A 26,322-nucleotide genomic window follows, 5' to 3' on the forward strand; every position below is an offset into this window, starting at 1 on the left:
TCAGCACAAACTCCGTCTCTTGACCGAAGATGTCAGTAAGTGAAAATTCAAAAGCATGCACAGCACCAGATGCTTGACATCACAGACACTACATCCAGGATGTAGCACACTTTTCTTTATTGTTTTGTTTGATTCAAGAAGCAATGTAACTTTTTTTTGTTGGTTTTAAATCAATATTTAAAACTCTTGGAGGCCTGATTAAATGTATTTGTGGGCCATGTTTTTTTCCCCAAGGCCTTGAGTTTGACACGTGTGGAGATAAAGGAAGAAGAAATGGGAATGAGAAGAAAGACCACATGATATATGAATGTCTAGAAGTCAAGAGAAGGCAACGATAGTTTAAAGTGTTAGACTGATAATGTTGGAGGTTGTGCTTCGGAAAGGATGTTTAAGTCAAGTGGAGTTGAAGGAAATTTGGTCTGCCATTGAATATTCCGGGAAAAGAAGAGAAGAAAAGGATCTACGTGTAGTGGTTGAGGAGACAGATATGAGTCAGTGCTAGAAAAAAGTTGTCACTTAAAAAAAAAGTCTTTATCTAGGAATCAAAAGCAGCCTGCAGGAGAGCACTCGTGAATACACAGATCTCCAGCTTTTACTCTGTCACAAACCATCTTCAAAATCTGTTGACAGATCACAGATACAATAGACTTCCAGACATGGAAAAAAGAAACGATTTGCTTAACAAACAAACAAAAAGGTTAGACGTGGATTTCTGCCATTTTTTCAAAACCAGCTGCATGCTAGTAAAACGTGAAACTCTTACGGCTGCACTGCGACCGGGAAAGTTGAAGAAGACATCTGGGCCATGTCTCTGGGGCATCTGATTCAGCACCGACAACATTTTGACGGCGTGCCGTGGCTGCAGAGGTGGCGAGGATAAAAAGAGCAATAACAAGACAAGTCAATAAATCGTCCGTGGCCTCATTCCCTCCTTCTGTTGTTAGTCAATTAACACAACAAGCCCCCGTCGGATGGCTGCGACGGCTCTCCAGGGGTGACGGGAGTGACACACTTCTATTAGGAACACTGACTAGCACTTACCCAGAGGCCTCCCTCGCCGTGCAGCATGCTGAAGAGTAGCTTCAGCTCCTTCACTGTGACGCTGTAGCTGGCCAGGACTCCCAACATCTCCACCAGCAGGTCTGCTCGACAGGACACGCAAGAGAAGAGAACAAATATGCTTTCATACTGGGATAATGAGACGAGTGGTTGTAATAAAATCATTAAAAATAAGATGGAGCTTCTCAGGAGTCATTAAAGCTTCAGTTTTTCCCCTCTCATTTGACAAAGAATTAGACAAGCTCTTTCAGTATTCAGACTTCCCCCACAACATAGCATATTGTGTTATCTAAGATCAGCATATTTTGTCACCACAGTCAGATTGAAGTTGTTTTTTTTTAGAGATTCAAACTGTATGCTGGCTTTTATGAAGCCACGTTTGTCATAGTGTTGAAAAGGCAGCACCAGTGAGATGCCATTCAAGTTAAAGGCAAAACCGTCAAAACCTTTGTGAACTGAACACCCCAAAAATTGTAACTATTCAGTTTGTAAGTGATCCTGACAATTTCATTAAAATCGATCAATCATTCAAAATAATATTTGTTCGGCCACTTTAGGACTCAAAAGCAGTAACTGAGAAGCCAGAGTCTTGACTCATGGGTTAATTTCAAGAATTCTGACACATTTCTTGTGTGTTTTGTTTTATTTTGTTATGTTTCCTTGGGATCTGTTCTGTTTTAGGTTATTGACAGGCATGTTTCCTCTACTTAACCTACTCTCTACGAAGCACCGCAACCAGGAAGGAGATGACTGAATCTCCTGACACCAGCTTAGTTTCCTAGTTCAGCGGTGAGAGTCCTCTACCCAGCAGTGCATCCTCTTCTTTTGTAGTTTTTAGTTGTTTTCATTGTGGAATACGGATATTTGCCTTTTGTGGATATTTTTTTATCAAGGACTAACTTTTGGCAATTTTTTTTACAGATTCCTTCCACTTCTGGGTCAATTTAAAACAACGGCACTGTGACAAATTGGGAATTTGGTCAAATATATTTTGTATTCTGTATTCTGTTTGTTTTATTGTAATAGAATATATTTAAACTATTTAAAAAATAAATGATGAACAGATTTCAAATATTTATTTTAGGATATGCCGATAACTAGACAATGACCAGGTCATTTAACTGTGTTTTGATTAACATCTGGGTCCATGAGTCTTTTGAAGGATTCCTTCTGCTATCTTTGAAATCAAAGATGATTTCAAATGCTAAAAAGATACAATTCAGTCAATTTAGGTTGGAAATGAGCAGCTCCCCGTGTGCTCGCGGAATGCTTTTGGATTTCAAACATTTGTTTAAAGAAACACGTTAAATCTGTCCATACACACATCAATTGTCAACCTTAATATGAGAGAAAAAAGGGAAGCTAATGCATACAGATCATACCAGGAAAAGCTGTTACCTGCAATCATGTCTTCTACCGAGCTGATTTTGAGCAGCACTTGCTGGATAAGTCCCACTTCTGTGCTCGTCTGCAGGTTTCTCATACTTTTCCGAAGGATGGCGGTGAACATGCTCCAGATTTCTGCCTGACAGGTGACATTGCAATGCTCCAGCAGCTCCACCAGGCAGCCGATACTTTCTGCTTCCTGGATGATGAAGTTTGTCTCCAAATCAAACTCGCCACCCACCAGCTTCAGATGAGACAAGAAGAGAGAGAGAGGGAAATCGTTGTCATGAGAATCACTCTTGTCCGTTTCATACTGTTTCACACAAAAAGAGGAAGATGGTTCTAAGCACTGCCATGAATTTTGTCCCAAAACAAATGTTGTTTGCAATGTGAGGATGCAAAATATTAAATATAAATGCACACATCGTCACAACCAAGCGTTCCAAAAAGTATTCACGGACACAGTACATCATATATAGAATTTTTTTTTTTTTACACATAAAATAATAAAAAAAAGTTTTCAAAACTTAGTCCTTTAGTTACTAAATAAAACTTTTAAAAGCTTCTGCCTTAAGTCTGCTGTGTGTCTCATGCCAAATATCCTTACCATGCAAGAATAGTCCGAGATGTTCATTTCTTGATAAGGTGGTTGTACGTGCTTGTTCGTTTGTGTTCACACTTTTAAGCCAAATGGCCTTTGATCAGACCAGAGCATGTAGTGTAAAAAGGTCTCTTGAGAGGTGTGGTGTTAAGGGACTATGTTTTCTATAGCGCACGACCCATGGATACATAGAAAGTGATGTGTGTGTTGTGTTGTTCTTGGTCCGAAGCTGCAGCCAAAGGTGTGAGTTAATAAAGCTCCTACACGGATACTCTACGCTTCTTTATTTGTGACTACAACTTTGGCCGGAGTGGAGACAACACTTCCAGTGCTGCCAGATAGCAACAAAGTAAAACAAGGAGGCAGGGTGGGTGCAGGTTTGTATGCTGCTCTATTTGCTTGGAAAAGAGTCTGAGGAATTGTTTAAAACGTACGTATTTGGGCAAAGAGAAGATGAAAATGACTATGACACCGTGCTGGGCAAACTGGATGCATAAGCTCGCAGACACATGTGCCTTTGCCAAAGGGAAAAAATTAAAATATCCGTGACAGGTCGTGAGCATCTTGGATAGGGAACTGTCAGAGGAGCTGCAGTTAGCCCCAGACCTAACTCTGGACAAAGCAATCGAGTTATTGCGCCAATCAGAACCAGTTAAATGACACATCAGTGAACAAGGAGACACACGCAGAGACAAGAACTAACCTGAATGAGGTATCAAAGTGGAAAAACGAAGAAGGATGCTGGTCAAATGCAGAGACATGGACAAAGAGGAAATCAAGCACATTCATCAAAAGGAAGAAAGAAGTGCTAATGAGCTTTTTCACATCTAAAAGCTCATTTAAGAGAAGAGGTGTAACCTGCAAGAAACTCATGAGTGCCACACATGTAAAAAGATGGGACATTTTTCTGCTGTGTGTTATTCACGAATAGCCAATGAGGTCAATGCGAGGACAGACGACTCTCATCTACATTTCCTAGGAGAAATAAATGACTCTAATGACGCCTGGAAAGTGAAACTCGAAATTCTTCTGAACTTTAAAATTGACACTGGCGCTGATACCACTGGTTTATCAGAAAATACATTCAGGTTGATGAGTGGAAAACCTGGCCCGAGTACCACTCAACAGCCCTGGAGTGTTTGGCTTATTTCACAGCGACTACTAAGAGTAAACAGAGACATTACAAATTCAAAGTTCACGTACTCTGTGGTAGTGAAAGTCATTTGCTCGGAAGAAATGTAGCAACAGCAATTGGCTTAGTGAAATGGATCGGATAGGTGAAAGCTTCACAGAAGGAAAAGATCCAAAGTTCAAATGAAATTGGAACTTTGAACATCACGGCAATAAAAATCTGACTTAAAGATGATGTACAACCATACAGTCTGACAACAGCGAGAAGAGTGTCAATACCTATGCTTCCGAAAGTGATGCTGGAGTAAAAACACAAATCAAGAAACCAACAGAGTGGTGCGCTCCAATGGTACCAGTACCAAAGAAGAACAAGGAACAGCTGAGGATATGTGTTGACTTGAAGAACCTCAACAGAGCAGTCAAGAGGGAAAAGCATGAGCTACACGTGATAGATGACATCTTGCCAAAATAAGCACATGCCAAAGTGTTTTCTCTTCTTGATGCTTCAAGTGGATTTGGGCAGATACCGCTGGATCCTGAGAGTGCAAAGTTGACGACGTTCATAATGCCATTAGAGAGGTACTTCAACCGGCTTCCATTTGTAATAACAAGTGCTCCAGAAATCTTCCAGCGTGAGATGACAGAACTACTGAAAGGACTTGGCGGAGTTGCTGTATACATGGATGACATTCTTGTTTATTCAGAAGTCAGAGGAGCAACATAAGGAGATACTTCAAAAGACTCTTGAAACCCTGAGGAGAGCCTTAGCTGAACCAAATAATGTGCCGGAAGGGTTCTGGGGAAGATTCATTATTTGGGCAGGTATCTTCCTCACCTGTCTGATATCACCAAACCCCTGAAAGACTTGTTAAAGACAGATTTAATATGGACATGGGACCCTGCACAGGTTGAAGCCTTCAAAAGGTTAAAAGGGTTGATCCCACAAGCTCCTGTGTTAGCTTATTATGATGTGAACAAAACCACAGTAATAAGTGCTGATTCAAGTTTCTATGGGCTTGGAGGCGTCTAAATGCAAAAACATAATGGGAAGCTGAGACCGGCTGCTTATTGTCCTAGAATATTAATCGATGCCGAGAAGCGCTATGCTCAAATAGAGAAAGGGTGCCTTGCTGCAGTGTGGACATGTGAAAAGTTTAGCAGATATCTGTATGGTCTAGATAGGACTGTGTGCCTATGAGGTGCCAGAGACTGCTGATCCGCATGATGAGATACAATCCGGTGGCAGAGTTTCTACCACGGAAACAGTAAGTCGTGGTACACTCTCTCGACATCCACCGGTAGAAGTTAAACAAGAAGTATCACAACTGACCAGTGAGATGGAGACATTTGAGGATGCAGTTCAAGAAAGTTGGCCAGTTTCCCCTGGATAGCTGGAACTGATTAAAAAGCAGACTTAACAAGACCCAGAGTTGATGTTGGTCCAAAAGTTCATTACAGATGGATGGCCGAGGTATTATGCTGATGTACCAATTTTGTGTGAAACCTTATTTCCCACATCGTGATCACCTTAGTGTGTCACAAAGTTTATTACTTTACAACGACAGTATAGTCATTCCACAAAACATGGGGTCGGAAATACTACAGCAGATTCATGATGGCCACGAGGGCATAGTGAAGTGTCGAGGGAGAGACAAATGTAGTGTCTGGTGGCCAGGTCTGAGTAAAAACATTCAGGACCTAATCAGTGTGTGAAGAGAATGTCAGGAGATGAAACCATCTCAGAGGAAAGAGCCTCTTATCTGTACACCGCTACCAAGTCGTCACTTTGAGGGTAAAAAAATATTTAGTGGTGGTTGATTATTTTTCCCGGTATATTGAAATTTTGCACCTGGCAAAAATGACTACTTTGCAAGATGGAGTTGTCGAAACAAACTCATAACTGACAACGGACCACAGTTTTCAGGTCAATAGTTTGCAGCCTTTTCAAGAGCCTTTGATTTTGATCATATAACAACAACACCAGATAATGCACAGGCTAATGGCGAGGCAGAGAGGGCAGTGCAAACTGCAAAACAGATTCTAAGACAGAGTGATCCATCACTTGCACTCTTGTCGTACAGAGCAACACTTTTACAAGTGACTGGAGTCCAGCTCAGTTGATGTTGGGAAGACAAAAGCAAAAAGATGCAAAAGTAAAGGAAAGGTACGGTCGAAACTTTAAGGGAAGGTACAATCCTAAACCCTTGCCAGAGCTGCAATCCGGAACTTTAGTGGCTGTAAAATTAGGAAAAGGGCTGGATCAAACCTGCGACTGTCGTTTAACAGTTGGATACATGAAGGTCATATGAAGTCCAGACTGACAAAGGTGAAGTGAGACCAAATGGACGTCGTCTTAACTGTTTAACCCACCTGAACAACCGACTCAAGGGCTCGAGACTGAGACAGAAACTGTGACTTAATAAACAGAAGCCACAGAATAAGATTCTCCTCCTGTCAAAGCGGACAGTCCTAAAGTGTTGAAAAGAAATGGAAAACTGGGAAATAAAATCGCCAGAAAGATTTAAGTACTTTGTGTAAATAAATGTTCGGGAAGAAAAACCCTTCTAAAATGTTAAAGGACTGATATCTCGGATATTAGAAATGTTACGAAAAACATGCTTGAAATATTGTTTACACACATTTCTGTTTATTTGATGATAGCACTATGTCTCAACAGTGGTGTTAAGGGACTATTTTTTTTATAGCGCACGGCGCATAGATACAAGAGGAGCTGAGCTTATTCAGTTTGGTGTTATAGTTTGGAAATATTCAGGTGAAAATGTGTGGTCTGTGTTGCACACAAATTCCCTGCGAGGAAAAAAAAAGAGTTGCTCTTCAGAGTCCGGAGGAAACTGGCCTCATTTATTACCACTCTGACACAGGTCATATCTGGACGGAATAGCCCGCGGCTCTTTGAGAACCTCCCACAGGACACCTTGAGAAACATCCTCGAATGCTTTCTCAAACTTACCCTGCTTCCCATGAGCAGCTAGAATTCCTCGCTGTGTCTTAATGGTGTATAAGACACACACAGAGTTGAGTCTCAATGTGAGTCGACCTGTGGTACACTAGGAATCATGCACGTGATGCAGAAGATGTTCTGGGATAATGTATGAAGATGATGGTTTCATTAACGGGTCCAGCAATAAGTACGGTTAGTGATTGAAAGAGTGGGATGTGCTCTGTGACACGCTGCACCTTCTCTAATGAATGGATCTATTGTGACAGAACCAGGACAGAGGCTGAGTGAACGGAACGTGATAGTGCAGAAATAACTGCTATATACTGCAATCATTTGCAATAAGTACATACATTTCCCTGTCTGGTCATTTATCACGTTTTAAGGAATACTTGCCATGTGATGTACTGAAGGAATTAGAATGTCACGTTTCATGTTTTAAAAGAATAATACTGATAGTGAACCAATTACAACTGTAATTTTAGAACCGTATGCAAATTTGCAGAAGGACTCCAGAAAGAGACAAGACCCACTAGTGTAGCACCAGAAAATATATCCTGAGGTTTTAGACTTCTCAGTGAAACTAATAATGAGTGCACTAAAAAGTTTATGAGTGATGTATGGCAGTCATATTTCCGGTTGAATTTGGTGCAACACAAAGAGAGGGAGTGAGCTAAAAGGGAAAGAAGGGAAATACTGTTTATTAAGTTAATTCAATTAGTTCAAAACATTTTTTTGAATATTTTTGGTCTTTTGAGCACTATAATGTGATGTGTGCCGTGAGGAATTTGTTACTTGGCCTGTCAGAAAAAAAACGTATAAAATTTTGTTTTAATGATTATTACTACCTAAAATGTGTATTTTTCAAAAAAAGAAGGTATTTTTTTTAGAAGCAATAATAGTCTGTAACTAATGACACATTAAGACGCTTGTTTCAGTCAAGATCACTCAAAGAATAAACCTATACACTAGAAAAAATGATTAAAACACAAACCTTTACTGTCTTTATCTGAAGGTCTGTCCATGAATATAATGTCAAAATTAAATGTTTGGGGCTCCTAATATAGGCCACTCAGTTCAACACACCTATCTAAAGCAACTAGATATTGCACTTGTCAATATGCATAAAAACTGGATAGTAAATTTTCAGTAGTTTAGTGTTAAATAAATGCAGTATCCCCAGTTAACCTCTAAATATAGATTCAAATAGAGTAATCGTGAGTAACGTTCAGATTTAGAAAATGTGATTCATCTTGGGAAAACATTTCATTTCATTTTTTAACAATCCTTTAGCCAATTCTACAACCATAAATCAAAACAGACTACGGCCTTTTGAATCTTAATATCACCATCGAGGAGTAACAAACTTGACAGCTCGGACATAATGAAAACTAAGTGGGAGCCAATACAACCTCGGGATTCTTCTGGACGCAAACGATAGCTATCAGAAGAAGCAGCCGGTGATCGATCCGGCAGTTCTTCAAGTTCAACAAGCATGAAATGATCCCCCCGAGAGAGTGAAGAGTATGGCGAGTGAGGCAACAACTTGCTGGGGGGCTTCAAGTCAGGCGGGTGGAAAGCAGGGGAAGATATCCTGCGCATCACTGTGATTGACAGCTTCAAGCCAGGTGAGATCAAAAGCAGCCTAAAGTGATGGAAATGGACCGAACCTCTGGGGCATAAACCCGGGCTCGCCTCAATCATCATCCATTTTGGCGCATTACATTTCAGTCAAGTGTGTCAGCGTCCGGGCTTCAAGATTGGTGGAGAAATGATATTTTTCCAAAACGCTGAGGTTGTTCAGGTTAAACAAAATCAAGTAGAACTTCACACAGGCAGATTGTGTTAGGCTCTCCTGGGGATGATGATCAACAGGCTGGAGAAGTTCTGGAAGAGATGGAAAAGAAATTAAATTCTACTCGATATATCATCTCGCTATCATTTTACCGCCCCGAGAAGAGCAGAGAAGAGGGTCAGACCGGAGCTGCTGGCATTTAGAGTCCACGAGCAGCCAGGATGTTGGAATGCACAGTAATACCTGCACGAAGGCTACAAGAGTCTGAAAGTGAGCATATTTGCAGGATGGTCAAGGTTATAGCTTTTGATACTCCAGATATTTCAGGTGGGCAGGATAAGGCGATGTGCATTTACACCCTTCGAGCACCGAGTCATCTTCACTTTGAGCCACCGCTTTCGGTTTGGATACATTTATTAAAGTCTGGTTTTTAGATTCCACTGGTGTGCAGGTCTTGTTAGATGGGTCATGTTTGGAACATTAGATGAACTGAAGCAAAGTTCAGAGAAGTCAAACTGATCAAAGGAAGGAGAGGGTTAGTACTCTCTTAAGTGTCCATGTCGTAGAGAAAGGGTTAAAAAAAACTTCAAGAAAGTTATCGGACAAAACAAAACAAAACGTTCCTTATCCAGCCAGGATCAAAGAGAGCTGCAATATTGGCAAAAGGGGTGTAAGAAAATGTCATTACGATGATATATTTCAATATTTTTTTCCCCAATACTGTATTGATATTCAATAGCATTGTATCAATATTAAAAATAAAAAATACTTATTTGGCAATGGCAGCAAAGTCCGAAAGAGAAAGACTACAACCAGGCTCCAGAAGCTTTTAAAGCTAACGTTTGGACACATTTGGCTTTAAAACATAGCAAGACAGTGGCAACGTCGATAAGAGCCATGCGGTCTTCAGTATGAAATCTGGGCACATGGACCGGGTTGTCTTCCTCAACAAACATCTTGAGTTAAAAGAAAATAAGAACAGAGAGATTCTGTATTTTTAAGGTTCCTCCAGGTTGTTTGAGACTGTTAATGCCCTTCATTATGCATTGTCAATATACATTTTTTTGTTAATATTTTGAGAATAACTTTCATTCAAGCACCGTCACGTTTAATTAGAGAAAGTATATGCTTAGTTCTTTGTTGTAAAAGCTATAAAAAAGTGTTGTTGACTATATGATGTTACGCAGGTCATAGCATTGAAGGATTACTGTGCCATGATGTTTTTATTGTACAGTTAAATTATTTGAAAGAAACAATATATGGTTGTTCCTACAGTATCGCGATATATTGCAATAGATCGTGTCTTTACACATGTATTATAATAATATAATGTAATAATAAAATAATAAAAACATAAGATATTATTATGATATGTATATACATATCGTATCACCAGATTCTTGCCAATACACACCTTAATTAACAACTTAGCAAGTTGTTTAACACAGTAAGAAAAATAATTCCGCAAAAATAGCTGGCTATAAGAATAGGATGACTAGAAGGACAAACGCCTATGAGATATCATTAGGTATAAAAGTATTTACTTTACCTCTTGCCTGCATTTTTTAGCTGTGCTAAAATCAGTATGAGTCTGTTCGTACAAAACTCTCTTTTCAATGAAATATTTACATTAGACAATGTAATAAGGACCGCCCACTGAAAGAGCTTTGTTTCTCTGGAGGTGAAACTTGTTTACCATAACCACAACCACTCTTGGTCAAGCACTAATGTTTGTTACTGCGGGTCATTAATCACAAAAGTCTCCACCTCCAAGGGACCAGCCAAGATTCCAGACGGGGGGTAGAACTTTATAAATTAATAACTTTAAAACATGCTCATGATGAGGGACTTACTGCATATTGGAGAGAAAGACTTCAACATTTGAAACATGTGAGTGAGTCATGAGAGTTGACTTTTCACATTAGTTGCCCTTTAATGAAAGGGTAACTTTGCATGGAGAATGAATTCGGGTGTGATTGAGAAAATGAGGGACAGAGCAGGATAAAAAGTATCAGGTAAGTCTCTATAGAGAGGCTGTAGGCCTGCAAGCAATTTGAACTGGCCTGAATTTAACATCAAAGCACTGCAAAAACTGTAGTTTACCCATCTCAGCATACTTCAAAGCTCAGATAATGAAAAATAGCCGTCTCAGTTTAACATAAATGTTTAAAATGTGTGTGTCGCAAAAAGGAGTAAAAGGTGAGGGAGACACTGTGCAATTACTATTTTAATACATAAGTGCTAAATTATTTAGAACCATGTGAATCTATTTTTATTTTGTTTGCCTTACATTCAACAGGAAATATAAGTGAAGCGTTTGAACGGCCCACAGGCTGGACATCCTTCTGAAAATATGTCCCTCGGGAGTCGATTTAGTTGAATAGACCTGCAGTAAAGTGGCTTGTCGACCAAAAGTCATTCCTATCGATGAAAAAGTAGCTCTAATCTCCAGGGGATTTTTTTTTTTAAATATTAAAACTATGACATTCCCCCCAAAACATACAACTCCAAGTGTTTTGTACCTGATTCAATCTTTTTTTTTGGAGCCACAAACAATTAACTTAACACTCATGCCTGTGATTGACAAAACCAAGATGTTTATTCAACTACGATAAAATAAATGATTGACATACTTTCAAAGTCAGATACACAAAACAATTAGGGCTTATAATTACGATGAAAAACACAATTTCATGTAATCTATTAGAGATAACCACGTCTCTAAAATTGCAATAACTGAGGTGGTTTTTGCCTTCTATTACCTTCTGAAAAGGCTGAGATGGAACAAATATTTTCATGAGTCAATCTTCTATTTATGGAGGCACAACTCCAGCTTGAATACAGACGTTCTGCAAGGTCACAGTGTCTGTTCAGTCTTCTAGCATTTGTTAGGGCATTTGTTTTTCTCCAGTCACATTAAGCCTCTCAGCTTGTATTTGTACTTTATTTTCATTCTTTCTATCCCAGCAGTACTGTTTGTTTTTATATGTCGTGCCTGGTTTGCAGCGGCGACTGGTGAAAAATATGCCAGGTGGGGCTCTTTGTGCCAGAACATTTAGCTGCCTATACCATTGAAAGAAACAGTTGGAAATAGTTGTCGAAAATTAGACAATATTCATTAGATGTATAAATCAACAATACGTCAGCTAATGATATATAATAAAAAGTGAGTTTCGAACTGGAGAACTAGTGTCCTGAAAACTTTAAATTGCTACAGCTAACCAGTGAGCGTTATGACAGCTCATGATCATGTACCATGTGACAGGCAACTACCGATTTCAGGGCGCTGGTAAAATCCCCCGAATTCTCTTTTACATTTACCACAATGTACGATTGGCTGAGTTCCAGTTACCAGGTGCAATGTTTGGTGCAGAAAAGAAGCCATCCTCCCAGAAAGACAGGATACGACAAGTTACGACACAAATCAAGATAATAAACAGAATTCATTAATATAGTTGAGAAAAGTTCTGCAAACATATGAAATCATAACTGTTGATGATTATTTAGAATTTTATCAAAAAATTAATTTAAAAAATGGTTTGGCCATCAGCCTTTAGTTGCTTTTTTATCTGCTTTCTTCAGATTTGTCTGGGTTGTGTCCCCAACCAGCGATGCCGAGCCTTGTCCTTCTTATCTTGACACCTTTTGGTTTGTGTGGTCATTTTTTTTTTTTTGGTGCTTTTAGTAAAAGAGTATATTTTTACTCACTACGTTTTCAACTTGTTTAATCACTAGAGGTGGGAAAAGCAGTTTATGTGAGAATATTGATTCTAATACACTTCTGTTCCAGGTTGGTTCTTATACATCCAAAATCATCTTTTTATTGGTATTAAGGATGGGCAGCAGTACAACAACCACCCCCAGCAAAAAAAAACTGTCCTCCCCCATTTCTTTAATCCTGACAAAATGTTTTGTCTAAAAGACGTTTAAAAATATGATGTCATCGTAACCCACCAGACAAAATAATACTGACAGAACATAAAGTGTATTACTAGGGAAACATAAAAAAATTATTTTATTATTCAAAATTATTGGAAAAAATCCCCTTTAATTCCAACACTCTTTGTCCAACATAGTCCTCCTTAACTGTGTCTTCACCTGAAGCTGTAAATGTCAAACAAATGCCATCAAGCTTCCTCTGTTGTGGTTATTGCAGTTCATAATAAAACCTATCAAGGATTTTGCTTGCCATGAATTAACAGAGAATTAACAAGACAATTAAACACTGAAATAATAAGTTTATATGGGCGAGGATAGAGTAACAGAGCTGCTTTAAAACAGTTTGTATCTATAATTGATGCTGAATAAACACACACAAGTGATCAATAATATGGAGAAACTTGACAATAATGTCTTCATTCTGATTTCAAACTGATTAAAAAGAGTCGAACAGACACAGAGCAGTCGTTACCATCCATAAATCACCAGAACAAATGTCCAACGTTGGCCAATGATTGTCGTGTGTTATGAAGAAACAGTGTGTGGTCGATAAGATTGACTGTCTCAATCATTCCATCACGTGGCGAATCGGCCCGCCTGATCCCTGGACGGATACGAATATTGAAGAAGCTGATATGATGGGTGTTAGCGCCTCAGATAAAATGCGGAAGACTGATGGGAAAAAAAGCACATGCTGAGCACCCCGAATCAACACTTTCGTTTAAACAAAATTAGACTTTTGTTTTAAGCAGAAAAAAAGCTGTTTAAGTTGATGAGAAATTGTACAAAATGATCTGAGCATGTGCCAAGAGGCCACCTCAGAAACTGGGGCAGAGGAACAAAATCACGTCATTTTAAAATGGGTCACAATTTTACATAAAGACAAAGATCATCGCGGGGTAATGATTAACATTTATGTATAATTTCTAAAGTTTACCTGCCATTGATTTTGCCATTTATTCTCCTCACCTGATGTTTAAGTTGATCATGCAACATATTTCTTCCTTTTCCTGGCACTTACATTTCTGCTGTGTGACACGATAAGATCTCTATAGCAATGTAAAAGACTCTAAAGGTTATTCTTCAACATCTTTGGCATTATCAGCGAAGCTAAATGTCTTTTCTTCTATTGACTGTGAATAAAAGGAGGAAACGATGTGGAAAATAGAACGTAAGAAGAAGGTTTTGCAGATGATTCCGAGACACTGTCAAATAATATGGGTTTGTTATTGAACTGTAGATTTACAAATGTAGATTCAAATAAACCAAGGACACACAATGTTACGGGGTGGTCAATTACACCCCGCTGCAGCCCGCACCGTTATTGACTAGACGAGCAAGAATACAACTCAATAACAAGTCAAGAGTGCAATAGTCCAAGAACGCTTCACTACAAATGGCAAGCAAACAATAGCACTCTGTTGTAGAAGTAGGACACGAAGCACCATCAGAGCAGCTTGGCATTTTCTCGCTGAAACAGAAAGAAACCCATGTGGCCACAGCAGCTTTCATCCCTGTTGAGATGGCTGCTTGTGATTTCAGTTTCCTCATCCGACTTCCTCCTGTCAATATGATCTTCAAACAGAGAGGGAACGTGATGAAATGTTCCGCAGATGTGTTATTTCGGATCCTCAGTTGTACAGAAGCAGTTAAACATTATCATTATGAGCCGAGCAAAATGAATACATTTACAAATATAAATATCCAACTAAAACAGAAAGAATGAATTTAAATCCGGTATTGTCTTTTCCTTCTTGGAAACTATCTTAAATCTTCAGATTCCTTCCATTTTTTTTTAATGTTATTGGAATTATCTGTATAACCAATGACATATTTCCCATGGTTTATCTTCAATAAATCACCTTGATAGACCACAAAAGACATGAGTCTTCTTTGATTTTGAAGTGACTTACTGTCATGTGTGATTAGGAGTATAAGTCGTCACAAATAAAACAAGGGTGACTTTTAGAACTGGCTAAAGTTGGGCCTGTTGAGAGGTTTGTGCTACATTTTGCTACAAAAAATAAAATAACTGCAGCTTAAGAAACTAAACCCAAAGGACAACCCCTCCTTCATTCATCGAATCACCTGTGATCCTGAAATGTGGTTTGTTACGGAAGAGGATGGACATAAGCAGCAGATATTTTCTCATAGGGTTAAAATTGCTTGATATTGATACATAGAAAAACACTAATACCCAACAGCAACAGTTTACCCTCATACAAGTGAATTATGAAGTCAAATGGTCCCCAAAAAGACACATTAGATTGCATACAAAACTGAATAAAAAGATGCTTTATTTAGACCTTTTTAGTACAAGCAAAACATTTGAAGAAATTAAAACAGACTGTAAAAGCCACTTTGTCTCTGTCTCTTTTTGTATCTGCCAAATCACAGCCGCTGCAATTTGAAAAAAAAAATCTATTAAATCAAATTGTTGATTTAAATTGGAAGAAAAAAATTGTTCGGCCCCAGTTAAAAGCATTTTATGATTCATCGAAATTCCAAATGAATAAAACTCCTTGAATGTTTACAGAGAAATAATGTATTATAGCTTTATAGCTATACAGTCATACAGTAGGAGCCCTCGACAGGTACGTGGTAGGACCTACGAAGCACAGACCAGAATCACCTGAACATGTAGCTGCAGTGATTAGTTTACTGAGAGGGAGTGAGAAGAAGAAAATGAATCAGTGATTTCTGACTGTTTTTATAAAGAAAATTGCAAATTATTAGGTATTGTTTTATTTAAGTTGTGGTCCATCGTCTGATGAACACATGAACAAGAAACCAAAGAAAAACAAAAAAGGTTGTTTTAATTTAATTGCTTTTTTAACGACTCGGCGAATGTTTCTGATTGTTGTTCATGTTCTCATATTTTCGGAACACAAAGCAGAGGGATCTGAGCTATTTCACGAATGGTTTCCATTACAGTAACACCTTTTCTACATTTCAGACAAACGAAAAGCTGCATGTAGCTTCAAATGTGCAAAACTTGGCTTCCAGAAATACATATGCAGTGATGGACATCGTTCACTTTCCAGATTCGATTGACAAATGTTTACAGATCCTGTGCAGCAACATCTTCTGGAGACAACTGTGAGAGATTCCGCGTCGACTGCACTAATTAAAGCCTAATTAAAGCCGTATCGCTGCCCTGCCTCTCGGCACACACTTGCTTCTCTAAACTTCAACCCTCCTCTCATTTGCAAATAATAAACCCACGGCTCCACTGAGCCCCTTATAATAAAGCCATTGTTAATTGAAATGATATGATTAGCTGCAGGAGGATGGTTTCACGCTTCCTCTCAGGGGAACGTGGAAATGGGTTAGGTTTCTTTCTTTCTGTGAAGTCCTGATCTGAACCTGCTTCATTTGCACTTGCATCATGCAGCAGGAATTGTTGGCTGCTGATTTTGCCTTTTTTTTTTTTTACGTGACAATGCACCACGTGTGTTTGGGTTTATTCACCGCTCTCTCACTCCGCTTTGATGTAGAATTACCGCACATTTACCGAAGGCAAGGGATTTAATTGCCTCTGGTTTTGTGACTTTTTTGAGAAATGAGGTGTTTGTGTGTGTGTGTGTGTGACTTTGATTCCATAAAAAAGGGAAAGCTTAATCCGACACATTGCAAAATCACCTACGATGACTCTAAACACTTTATCACTTGAAGGCTGTTGGTCAGAATCCATCACTATTACATTTTGGTGAATTGGACACATGAGTTATGAGGATGGAGGATAGAAAACGATATTGTAGGACAACAATAGCAAATACATCAAAGCCTTTCCTTTCTGGAAGGCAGTTCAAATATGGCTTTTGAAACACGCTTTGTGTCGTTCTTATTATTTACGACAAGGCGCTTATGTCTGAAGGCCTTTATCTGTCCATCTTTTAGCAAACTCACTTTCAACGAAATTTCCGAGAAAGGTTGATAATATAGATGATTCCACTTCCATGGTGTTCTGAATTATCATCAGGACCAACAAATGATTTACTTTGAGCTTAGTGCTGTAAATAGATTTCAAAAAGTTACTAAAAAATATGCAGATAAATATATTGCGGAGAGAAAAAATAAAAGTGAATTTATAATCCACGTCTCAGAGATCTGTACTCTTTAGAGCTTTTCTTCTTGGGTAGAATTATTTACTTCCGGTGTTGTAGTTGTCATGGATCTAAAAATAAAATCAATTGAAAATGGTCCGTTCCCCTCTAGTAAAGACACGCAAAAATGGAAATGTGCGGGGCCAAGATAAAAGCCACCCTGATTACATATAAACAAGAGATGCCCACTTAAGGGACGCAAACAGCGGACAGGAAATAACTGTCGTGGCTCTATGGCTGATCTTCTCAACTCAAACAGTAGCCAATGAGAACATCACAGACTTGCCCTCGCGAGCACGGAGTTTAAAATAGTCGGGAGCAAACAGGGACTTGCTGCTGAAAAGCATCTTTTTTTAAAAAAGCAGAAAAAAAACGAATTTTCTGTCACTTCCTGTCTCTGAAAGACTTTTAGAAAAGCCTTTCATAAACAGAGTCACTGGAGGCGGAATTAAATATTCATTTTTAGTCGAGGGAACATGATTGGAAATGTTTCTGAACTTAAGAGCACAAATATGATGTGGATTTATTTTGGGGGGTTCAATCCTTGTTTGCTCTTCCTTTTAAGGCTTCTCTGGGATATAGAAAAAATTGTTGTTAGAGTGCAGTGGAAGGTCAGGGCGCTCCTGGTGGAGACAATTTGAATCCCTGTTGATTTGAGCATCAACCTGGGACTACGTGTAGCCAATCGGAGTTGGCTCAAAATGTCTTTTCAATTTCAAGCTTTCAAAGACAAAGCCCACTTTGTAAAACAGAATTTCAAGGCCCGATTTTCATAGAAAAATCAGTTACGGTCAAGTGGACAATATTAAACCAACAATTACCCATACCATCAACACGTCAGAGAAAATTACTTAAGTCCTACCTGTCAATATAAGTGTGATGCCCCCAGTGTGCAGTCACAATGGTCATATTTGTTTTATTTTATTTACATGTTAAATGTAACGTGCCTTATTGCTGGCAGTCAAAGTATGATGTTTCACAGGTAGACGTGTAATTTCCTGTTTTGGGCAGCAAAGGATGTCCACATGTGAAATGACAAGGAGAGAAAGTTGTTGTGAAGTTTGTGTGGACATTTGTGCGTGTGTCTCGTCTGTGTCAGTGTTTGTTTGTCGCAATTGTGTGAGTGTATATGGCTTCCTGTGCATTTGGGTTGTATTTAAGTTTATGTTGGTATTTTGTTAATGTATGAAACAAGCTTGAGTTGTTTGTTAATAAGTCAGTGTAAGAGAAAGAGTGAGACAGGTTTGTAAGACTGTTAATCTATGTGTTAAAGACAACAGAACACAGAAATGTTAAAGTAAAAGCTATACAGTTTTGAAGTAATGAACAGATATGAATGGTCATGTACAACAATGGATTATTTTTTAATATTAGACAATGGAAATATGGAATTGTTTTGAATTGTGGGTGCAATAAATCCACTTGCTCTTTCTGTATATCAAGCGCAAAGAGAGAAGAAGATCGTTCCAAAGCATAAGAGCAATTGACTAAGCTGCTCAGCCTCTGGGGCTCAGCTGGATCAAATGAGAGCAGTAGAGCTGGATGTCATCAGCAAAAATGTGGTAAGAAACATCAGGAAATCTCTGAATGATTTTACCCAGGGGAATCAAGTACAGCAAAAACAATAAAGGACCCAGAACGGAACCTTGAGGGACTCCACACAACAGATCTGACAATTACCCATTAAGGTATGATGAGAGCAAAGGCACCACAATGGCATGTTTAAATGCATTGGGAAAAACCCCTGTGGAAAGGGAGAGGTTCACAATAATGGTAACCCAGGGCCCAATTACATCAGGCACTTTGATAAACAGCCGGGGAGGGTTTCATCTTGCTCACTAGTGCTGAAATATCACCCAAAGGGGGAGGTATTTTCTCTTTGATCAATTTAATTTTGTCAATGAAAAATCTCAACAATGCATTGCTGACAGGCGTGATTTGAGGAGCAGGACACAAGAGAGAATTGATCATGTCAAACAACACTTTGGTGTTTTTCTTATTTGCTGCTACCAGCTTCCTGATGTATTCAGATCTGGAAGTTTCCACCATCTCATTCTATGAAGACATCAGATCCCTGAGCTTTGTCAGGTTCGATTTAACAGATGCCACTTGATCTAGTATTTCAACACATTAGTGATTAGTGAAACAGCGAATCAAATTGTCCACGTTTAAGCAGTCATAGAAAGAAAGAGGGTCAAACATAGCAGAAAAACTTTCTGCAGTATCGGCTGAGATGGCCCGCCCTTAAACCCTAACCTTTAAGGGCTTTCAGGGATGACGTCAAGGTTTAACAAGACAAGAGAATTATCACTTAAATGGACATCATGAACAGATACATTAGAAATGTTCAGACATGTTGCTCAAACTTAAAGGCTTCTGTTAAAGTTAAAAGTTATTTAGCAGAGCAAGGTGTGACATCACCAACATGACAAGATTAAGATTAGTCTCCAAGAATAAGAACAGATTTAATTTGAATAATGGAGTCACACAGTAGCAGTCACGTGGGTTACAGCTGTCCCTCACGTTCAACTCTGTTGTAAAAGCCGAATTAAAAAGAGGAAATGAAAAAATCTGACCGGGCAGACAGCAGCACTGACGTGTTGTCACACTCTTCAAGGAGAGGAATGTTAATCAAACATCGAGCCCACCCAATGACATCAGAGTTCCGGCCGAGACGTAGTCTCCCGACCTGAACCCCAGATCTCCTTCTCCATGTCTTGTGCAAATCGCCCGGTACCCGAGAGACCATCCGATATTCCACAGAGTCCGTTTCGATGAGAAGGGGAGGAGGAAATAGACTTGCGGGACGTTAGTAACTGTTCCGAGTGTTAAAACTCCTCCAAAGACTCTCTGATGTTGAAAAAAGAATTGCGATCGTATATCCATTATGCTTGAGACATGTATGAAATAATCAAAAGATTGGTTGACATTTGACTAAGTTTGGGTGCACTTTGATACACTAAACACCTTTTTGTTGCAGTAAACAACATGTTTATTCCTGTAATAATAAATAATATTGCAAAACATATTGAATACATTTTCCAGGAATGGAAGAGATTTTTTTATGTTTCCATCAGTAAGCCACTTAGAAGTGCTCTCTGCTGTACAATCTTCTATTTTTTTTAAATGTATCACCTTGACTTTATCTTAGAATCAAATTACAGCGTGCTTGATGACCTTCACTTGAATTGTTGTGCAAGTAGATAAGTGTTCAAGTGCAACTTACTGGTGTAGTTATGAGTCAACAAGATAAATGATTGTGACACTTATGTGTTGATAAAGATGCCTGTGAAGAAACTGAATGTTGTTGTTATCAATTTAGCATCCGAATAGCTCAGTTTCCAGGCCTGTGAAACAGCATTAATACGAGGAAATGGAATGAAAACTTCCTGGAAAGAATGGTTTCAAAATGAATTGTTACCATAAACGATTTCTTCAAAGGGAACACTTGCCCTTCTATTATTTGTGAGAGTGAGAAAGTTACATTGAAGCTCGTAAGAGTCCTTCCAGTGTAAACTGTTCTTGATGAGGCTGGAGATGAAGGCGCTTTGTCGCCATGGCGACGAGGGCAGGGGAAGATTGAACTTGAAATGCTTCTCTCATGGTAGTCTACGGTGACCACTAAATTGGGTGAAAATAAATAGCACCGGTGTCCTATATATGAAAGACTGTGGGAAGAGACGAGGCACTGCACTGGAGGAGTCTCTTGGTAGTTGATGTGTAAAGCAGGAACTCTGATATTTCAAAATGATAAAATAAGATGTGCCACACGTTCAAAGGCGCATTCATCTCCGCTGCCAGATGCGACCAGCTATAAGCACCTGGGAGAAAATTCCGCTTTTTTCTCAGGCCCCTTTTCAAACAAGTATTATTTTTCTTCAGCTGGTGTTTGAAAAACAGATATAATTAAGCAGGTATTACCAGGAATATCGTTGTCTGATTGATTGTGTCTCAAAGTGTTTTCAAAAACGGCTCCTTAATATTAGATCCATAATCCTGTTTTGACATTAACAGCCTCGTTATAGATTATGTGCGTCAGCAATAAACGTCTGCCAGAAAGTCTTCAAAGTATGATTAAGGTCAATACATGTATTCTAAATGCAAATTTCATTGTAATATTCCATCCTTCTTTGCCATGTTACTGTTTATGCTGGAAATAACCTTATTTAAGGGAAATGCACCGTTGAATTGAGAAATTTGAATGCAGATTGCCTGAAGGAAATTGATCATTGAAAATATGCATAAACAACCACCAATAAGAAAAAGTGAATAGATAAAGGTTATTCCTTATATAACTGTATGTGTCCATGTATTTCCTTCAACATGTTCAAGGTTGTGTTAAAGAGGGCATAAGTGAGGGCGATAATCCTCCTCCTGATCCTCATGAGTGAGAGGTGTTTCCAGGTCAAATGTAAGGCATAATTCATCAAAGTGTGCTCGACCATCTCACTTGTACAAACCTAGAACAAGATAATCCAGCCAATCTTAACTGACCCAGCATCTTGTCTTTGGTTTTTGTTTAATTGAGCTCAGCTGTAATAGCATCCATGATATAGCTACTTTCTAAGGAATGTAATAAGAAAATAACACTTAGATTACCCAATAACCAATTCAATCCTAACCAAAAACAATCAATACTAGTAAAGATAATAACAAAAAGAACAAAATATCAATCCACAAGGTTTTGGTGAGGTGAAAGTAACGTTATCTTCAGTACCAATATATTTTTTTTCCCATTTTTAAAACGAGAACCCAAGCACTCGTGCAGTATCATGTTGAATCACATGGAAATAAATGGTGCAAACTCTCATATTTCAAGAGGAAATGCTAGCGGGAATTTCTAGTGTCCTTGAGGAACTTCAAGACCACTTTCTTAGTGCCACGTCACAGAAAGAAAGATGAGGAGAATATTGGAAAGCAAATGTGTTGAACTCCTGACGCCAAGTTATTTTATGAGCCCTGCCAGATATTTGGCTCAAAATCTAAAAACAGAATTACGTTCATGTTGATACAGGGACCTTTAGAGATGATGGAGGTCGATGATAAGACTTTCAAATAATGAAGTCAAAATGAGATAAAAAACAAAAAGATAACCAAGATTAATGGATTCTCAAATAAAGAAAGGGCAATATAAAATGTTGTTGTTTAAGACACCCACGTTGTAAATCAATAGAGTTAGATCTTAATAGACTAGATATTGATAGACATGGACACAAAGCAGTACCATTGCTATTTTAATGTCCCAAATAATACTTGTTTTTATAGCTTTTTATTTAAATATCAATCATAGAAGTAAAGGTGCTTTATTTAAAATGTATTATTAAACTTTATTTCGAGGGACAATGAATACAAAAAGGAGAATCAAAAAGGTGTCAGAGATGAAGACGCTGGGAACGTCACGGGAATTGACTAGAAAAGACAAGATTACAAACAAATATATCAGAGCGACCGCACTCGTACCTCACGATATACATCATTCAGATTTTAATTGAACGCAGGTGCCATTTCAAGATGATTGAATCATCCAGTAGAGGAATTGGCATTAAGTCGGGTCTGTTGCAGTGTGTCAAAGTCTTTGTTCAGAATTCCACGGGCACTGTACTGGCTTTATCAGAAATAGACAAAACGCTGCACTGATGTTATTCCAGGTCATAGTGTTCCCTGGAGGAACCTGACAATCAAAGGGGTCCCGTTCACTTCTCTCTTTCTTGCCTTTTTCCCATCTGAATGCTAAAGAAAATAGCTTTTTTAAGGAAAAACGTAGACAGATACTAGGCAAACAATAGCTCACTTGGGAATAAAAGGGCAGCACTATTAAGCCTGAACCGCAGGTACACAAAAAGATGTGCATTCTTTCTCTGTGAAAAAGCCATAAAATAAATAGGCGACTAAAAAACAAGAGTGACAGGTGTGAAGACACAGTACCATCGCCATTATTTTTTCATAAATGAGCTACTGTTTCTCACTTAAGAAGTAAAACGTATTATACAGAGTGAAGAGGACAGTTGAGGGAATTATCTCTGAAATTGCGTGAGATCTGATGAGGCTTTTTTATAACTGTAAACTGCAGTTATGTTTCTAATTAAAATCTAATATACAGTGGGAAAACCCCAGCACAGCACCAGCAGCTCTGAGTAGCATTTCATGCCGCTGGAGAATATCTTGATAAAGTCACAGACAAGGCTGACCGAAGACAGCGAGCCGCTTCAACTGAACGGAAGAAAGATTGTGTGCCGGCTAGCATCACGGCCACCTCATATATCTCATCTTATCTCTATCCTCCCAGTGTACAGCTGTGTTAAATGTCCTGCTCTCAGCCTCCAGCCACAACATCAGTTGAATGTGCCATTTCATTTTAAACATGTTCTCCTGTAATAGCCAATATATCCACACAACCTGAGGGGGGGAAAAGCAAAACACAGTAAAACACTGACAGCGGAAAAATAGAGGAAAATTGCCGGCAATAGAAATAGTTTCAAAAGCAATCGCAACTAACATCTTTGTGCAGTTCCATTCTGCGGTGGCCTTTCTTAAGGAGGTTTATGAGACTGAAGGAAACGTCTCTAAAGCACAAGGTTACACACAATGTAAATGTTGTAAAATTTGATTCATTATAAAGTGTTTTTATGGTCTCAGCAACAGCCAAAAACGATAATTGTAGCATCCAAATGTACCTGAGGCTGATACATAACAATGTCCCATGATGCATTTCAACAGTTACATATATAGTAGTCCGATTTCTATCGTCTTTAGCTTTCGGCAAGAAAATATGTTTTTGTTGGTAAATACCAAAAACACTTTTACCTTAAATTATTATTAGTTATTAGTCAATGGGGTTCTAACATAATTAAAAAACAAGGTAGTAGTTGTTTGTGAAACAGTTAGTTATATAGATAAATGAATAAAAAAGGAATAAATCACAGTATAATATTACTGAACACGTTCTCCCTGTAGATCCATGTGAAATCGAGATCTACACGTGAAAATGAATGAAATGAGGCAAATGGACGCATCAGTTGATACTAATAACATATTATTTAACTATAGAATTTTGAGAAGAAAAAGCTTCTATCATATCGAAGAATATTGACACATAACAAGCGTTATCTTTATCATTAACTTAAATGAATCATAACATGTAAAAGAAAAAAGAACAAGCCTGGTATAAACAATAATATGAATCTCACACAAACTAGAGTGATAAAATATAAAAGGGAACATTAGGGATTTCTGGCTCAACCATCTAAATACTGTATAAACATGTGTGTTTTTATTCTTGTCTAAATAGAGTTCAGCGCTGTCAGGGATTGTCGGCTGGTAGTCAGCTCAATAAACACACCAGCTCATCACTCGGGGCCGCATCTTCTTTTATAAATCTCAAATAGCTTTAGATGCTTTTTCAGGGTCTTCTGTTGGTTCTGCTGAGGTTATTTCCAAAAGCATCAACAACCGTCCTTCTTTCATTAACCCTTTTTCTTTAAAATGAAAAATGCATTCTTCAACGCCAATTTCAATGAACAGCATAGTTCTGGAATATTATTTCTACTGGGGCCTGGCTTCTTTTAAATGGGTTTATAAAATAAAACACACAAACAAATCAATGAAAAGAATTACATGATTCATGAGGTGAGTTGGCTCATGGCAAAAAAGTCACACTTTTCATATGAATTAGGGTATAATTTGTTTCACAAAGTCACATTCAGATGAAACCAGAAATGTGAGCAGCAGCAGTTAGAGGCCATACAATTGAATAATGTTTATATATTGATAACACCTTTATATATCCAGGTGGAGCTATAGAAGACAATACAAATACAAATACAAATACAAATAATCCATTACCTAAAAAGGTTTTAGATACTTTTTATTTTGCTAGCTAACAGGTGGACAGATAAACTTTGACAAATCATATCCTCTTTAGTGCATGGAAATATGTGTGTTAATGATGGCTTCAGAGTTGCATGTTTCCGCCTTTTATTATTCAATTTAGTTTTTCAGTGATTATTTCCTTCACATTAATATGGTAGTTTTTTAGAAAGAGTCAGGAAATATGTCAGGAAATTAACTTAAAAACATTACTTCAAGAATATTAAGTTACACATCATGTCCTGAACTTAAAGCAAACAAACTCGAGAACGCCTCATTCTTTAATTGACTGCTTTTGAATAAGTCCCAGAGCTAGTTAAACTGTTCAAATTGAAAATATTCCATTAAAATAAGTCATTCTTCACAGACCTCTAGAGCCATTTGTGATTTATTAAAGAAGAAAGGTATCTGTGTGCACACAGCTGTGCGCCTGAATATGAAAAGGGTCTGACAGTGGGAATTCAAACACCGTCTTTTCTCATCTCGTCTGGCGATAAATTAGGGAGAATATCAAACGTGTTTAACCAGAAAAGAAGTAGAGACTTCGGGATTTGCCAAGGTTGACTTAAGTGAAAGCGTCAGGTGCTTTGGCTCCTGACTAAAATTAGTGCTAATGGCATCAGTGGCATCGGTGGTGAATTGGAATGAATGTAAAAGCATGTCAAGCGGAACAAAACACAGTTTGTTATTCACTTACGTAGCATCAATATTTACAAGACAAATACAGGAACCAATCAAAACAACACAAACATGAGCCATTAATATTGAAACACAAAAAGAGAATGTCATTTTTTTTTCTCTGCCTGTTATTTATATTTAAAATAAATTTTTAAAAAAAGCAAAACAGGTGATGGAGGTTTTAATTTAAACCACAAGGGCAGAGTCGCAGACCAAATAAAAAATAAGTCATTGAGGAAATAGGTGCTTTTAAGAAAAAACATAAATTGTACATTTTAGCATAAAGCATGTCCGCCATTCACCACTGACTCATAATAGCTACGACCATGGAGCTCAAACACATATTTAAAACCTCCGATGGCTAGTAGTCCAAGGGCAACCTTCTAAACTGCTACATAGCAGGGCCTCCATATTGACATGTTAGTGCTCTTTAAATAAACATAGAATTTTATTTGTGACCTATTAAAGCACTTGCTGAGTGGATTTGGCCCCGAGGCCTTGAGCTTTCACATGCAGTTCAGATTACTATCCCAAAGACATTAACTTTAGAATACGCTGCCAAAGACAAGAATAAGTGACTTTGTGACAAGGTTGAATATGTGATGAGGCTTCTATTATTATCTACAACTAGATGACAGAAGAATATTGTTATACTAATGAATTCAGTCTCAAATTAACTGTAGTCATGAGATCACAAGAGCCCAATCCAACAAAATCAAAATGGATTAAAACTGTTTCCTTTTATTTTAAGTCAATTTTATGAGCTCTTAATAATTGTTATGAAAGTAATTTTATAGGATCT

General features: G+C 38.2%; 1 protein-coding gene across 1 annotated transcript in view; it reads right to left on the bottom strand.

Annotated features, from left to right (window-relative positions):
* Positions 1-26,322, bottom strand: part of nbeab (neurobeachin b) — a 259,858-nt gene that overhangs the window by 184,444 nt on the left and 49,092 nt on the right. The window contains exons 2-4 of the mRNA XM_087795938.1: positions 2,458-2,689; positions 1,042-1,142; positions 764-859 (exon numbers count right to left, since the gene is read on the bottom strand). Of these exons, the coding sequence (XP_087652064.1) occupies positions 764-859; positions 1,042-1,142; positions 2,458-2,689 (429 nt within the window). The remainder of the gene's footprint in view (positions 1-763; positions 860-1,041; positions 1,143-2,457; positions 2,690-26,322) is intronic.

Source organism: Callionymus lyra, chromosome 7, assembly GCF_982586985.1.
Source record: "Callionymus lyra chromosome 7, fCalLyr1.hap1.1, whole genome shotgun sequence".
Taxonomy (NCBI): domain Eukaryota; kingdom Metazoa; phylum Chordata; class Actinopteri; order Syngnathiformes; family Callionymidae; genus Callionymus; species Callionymus lyra.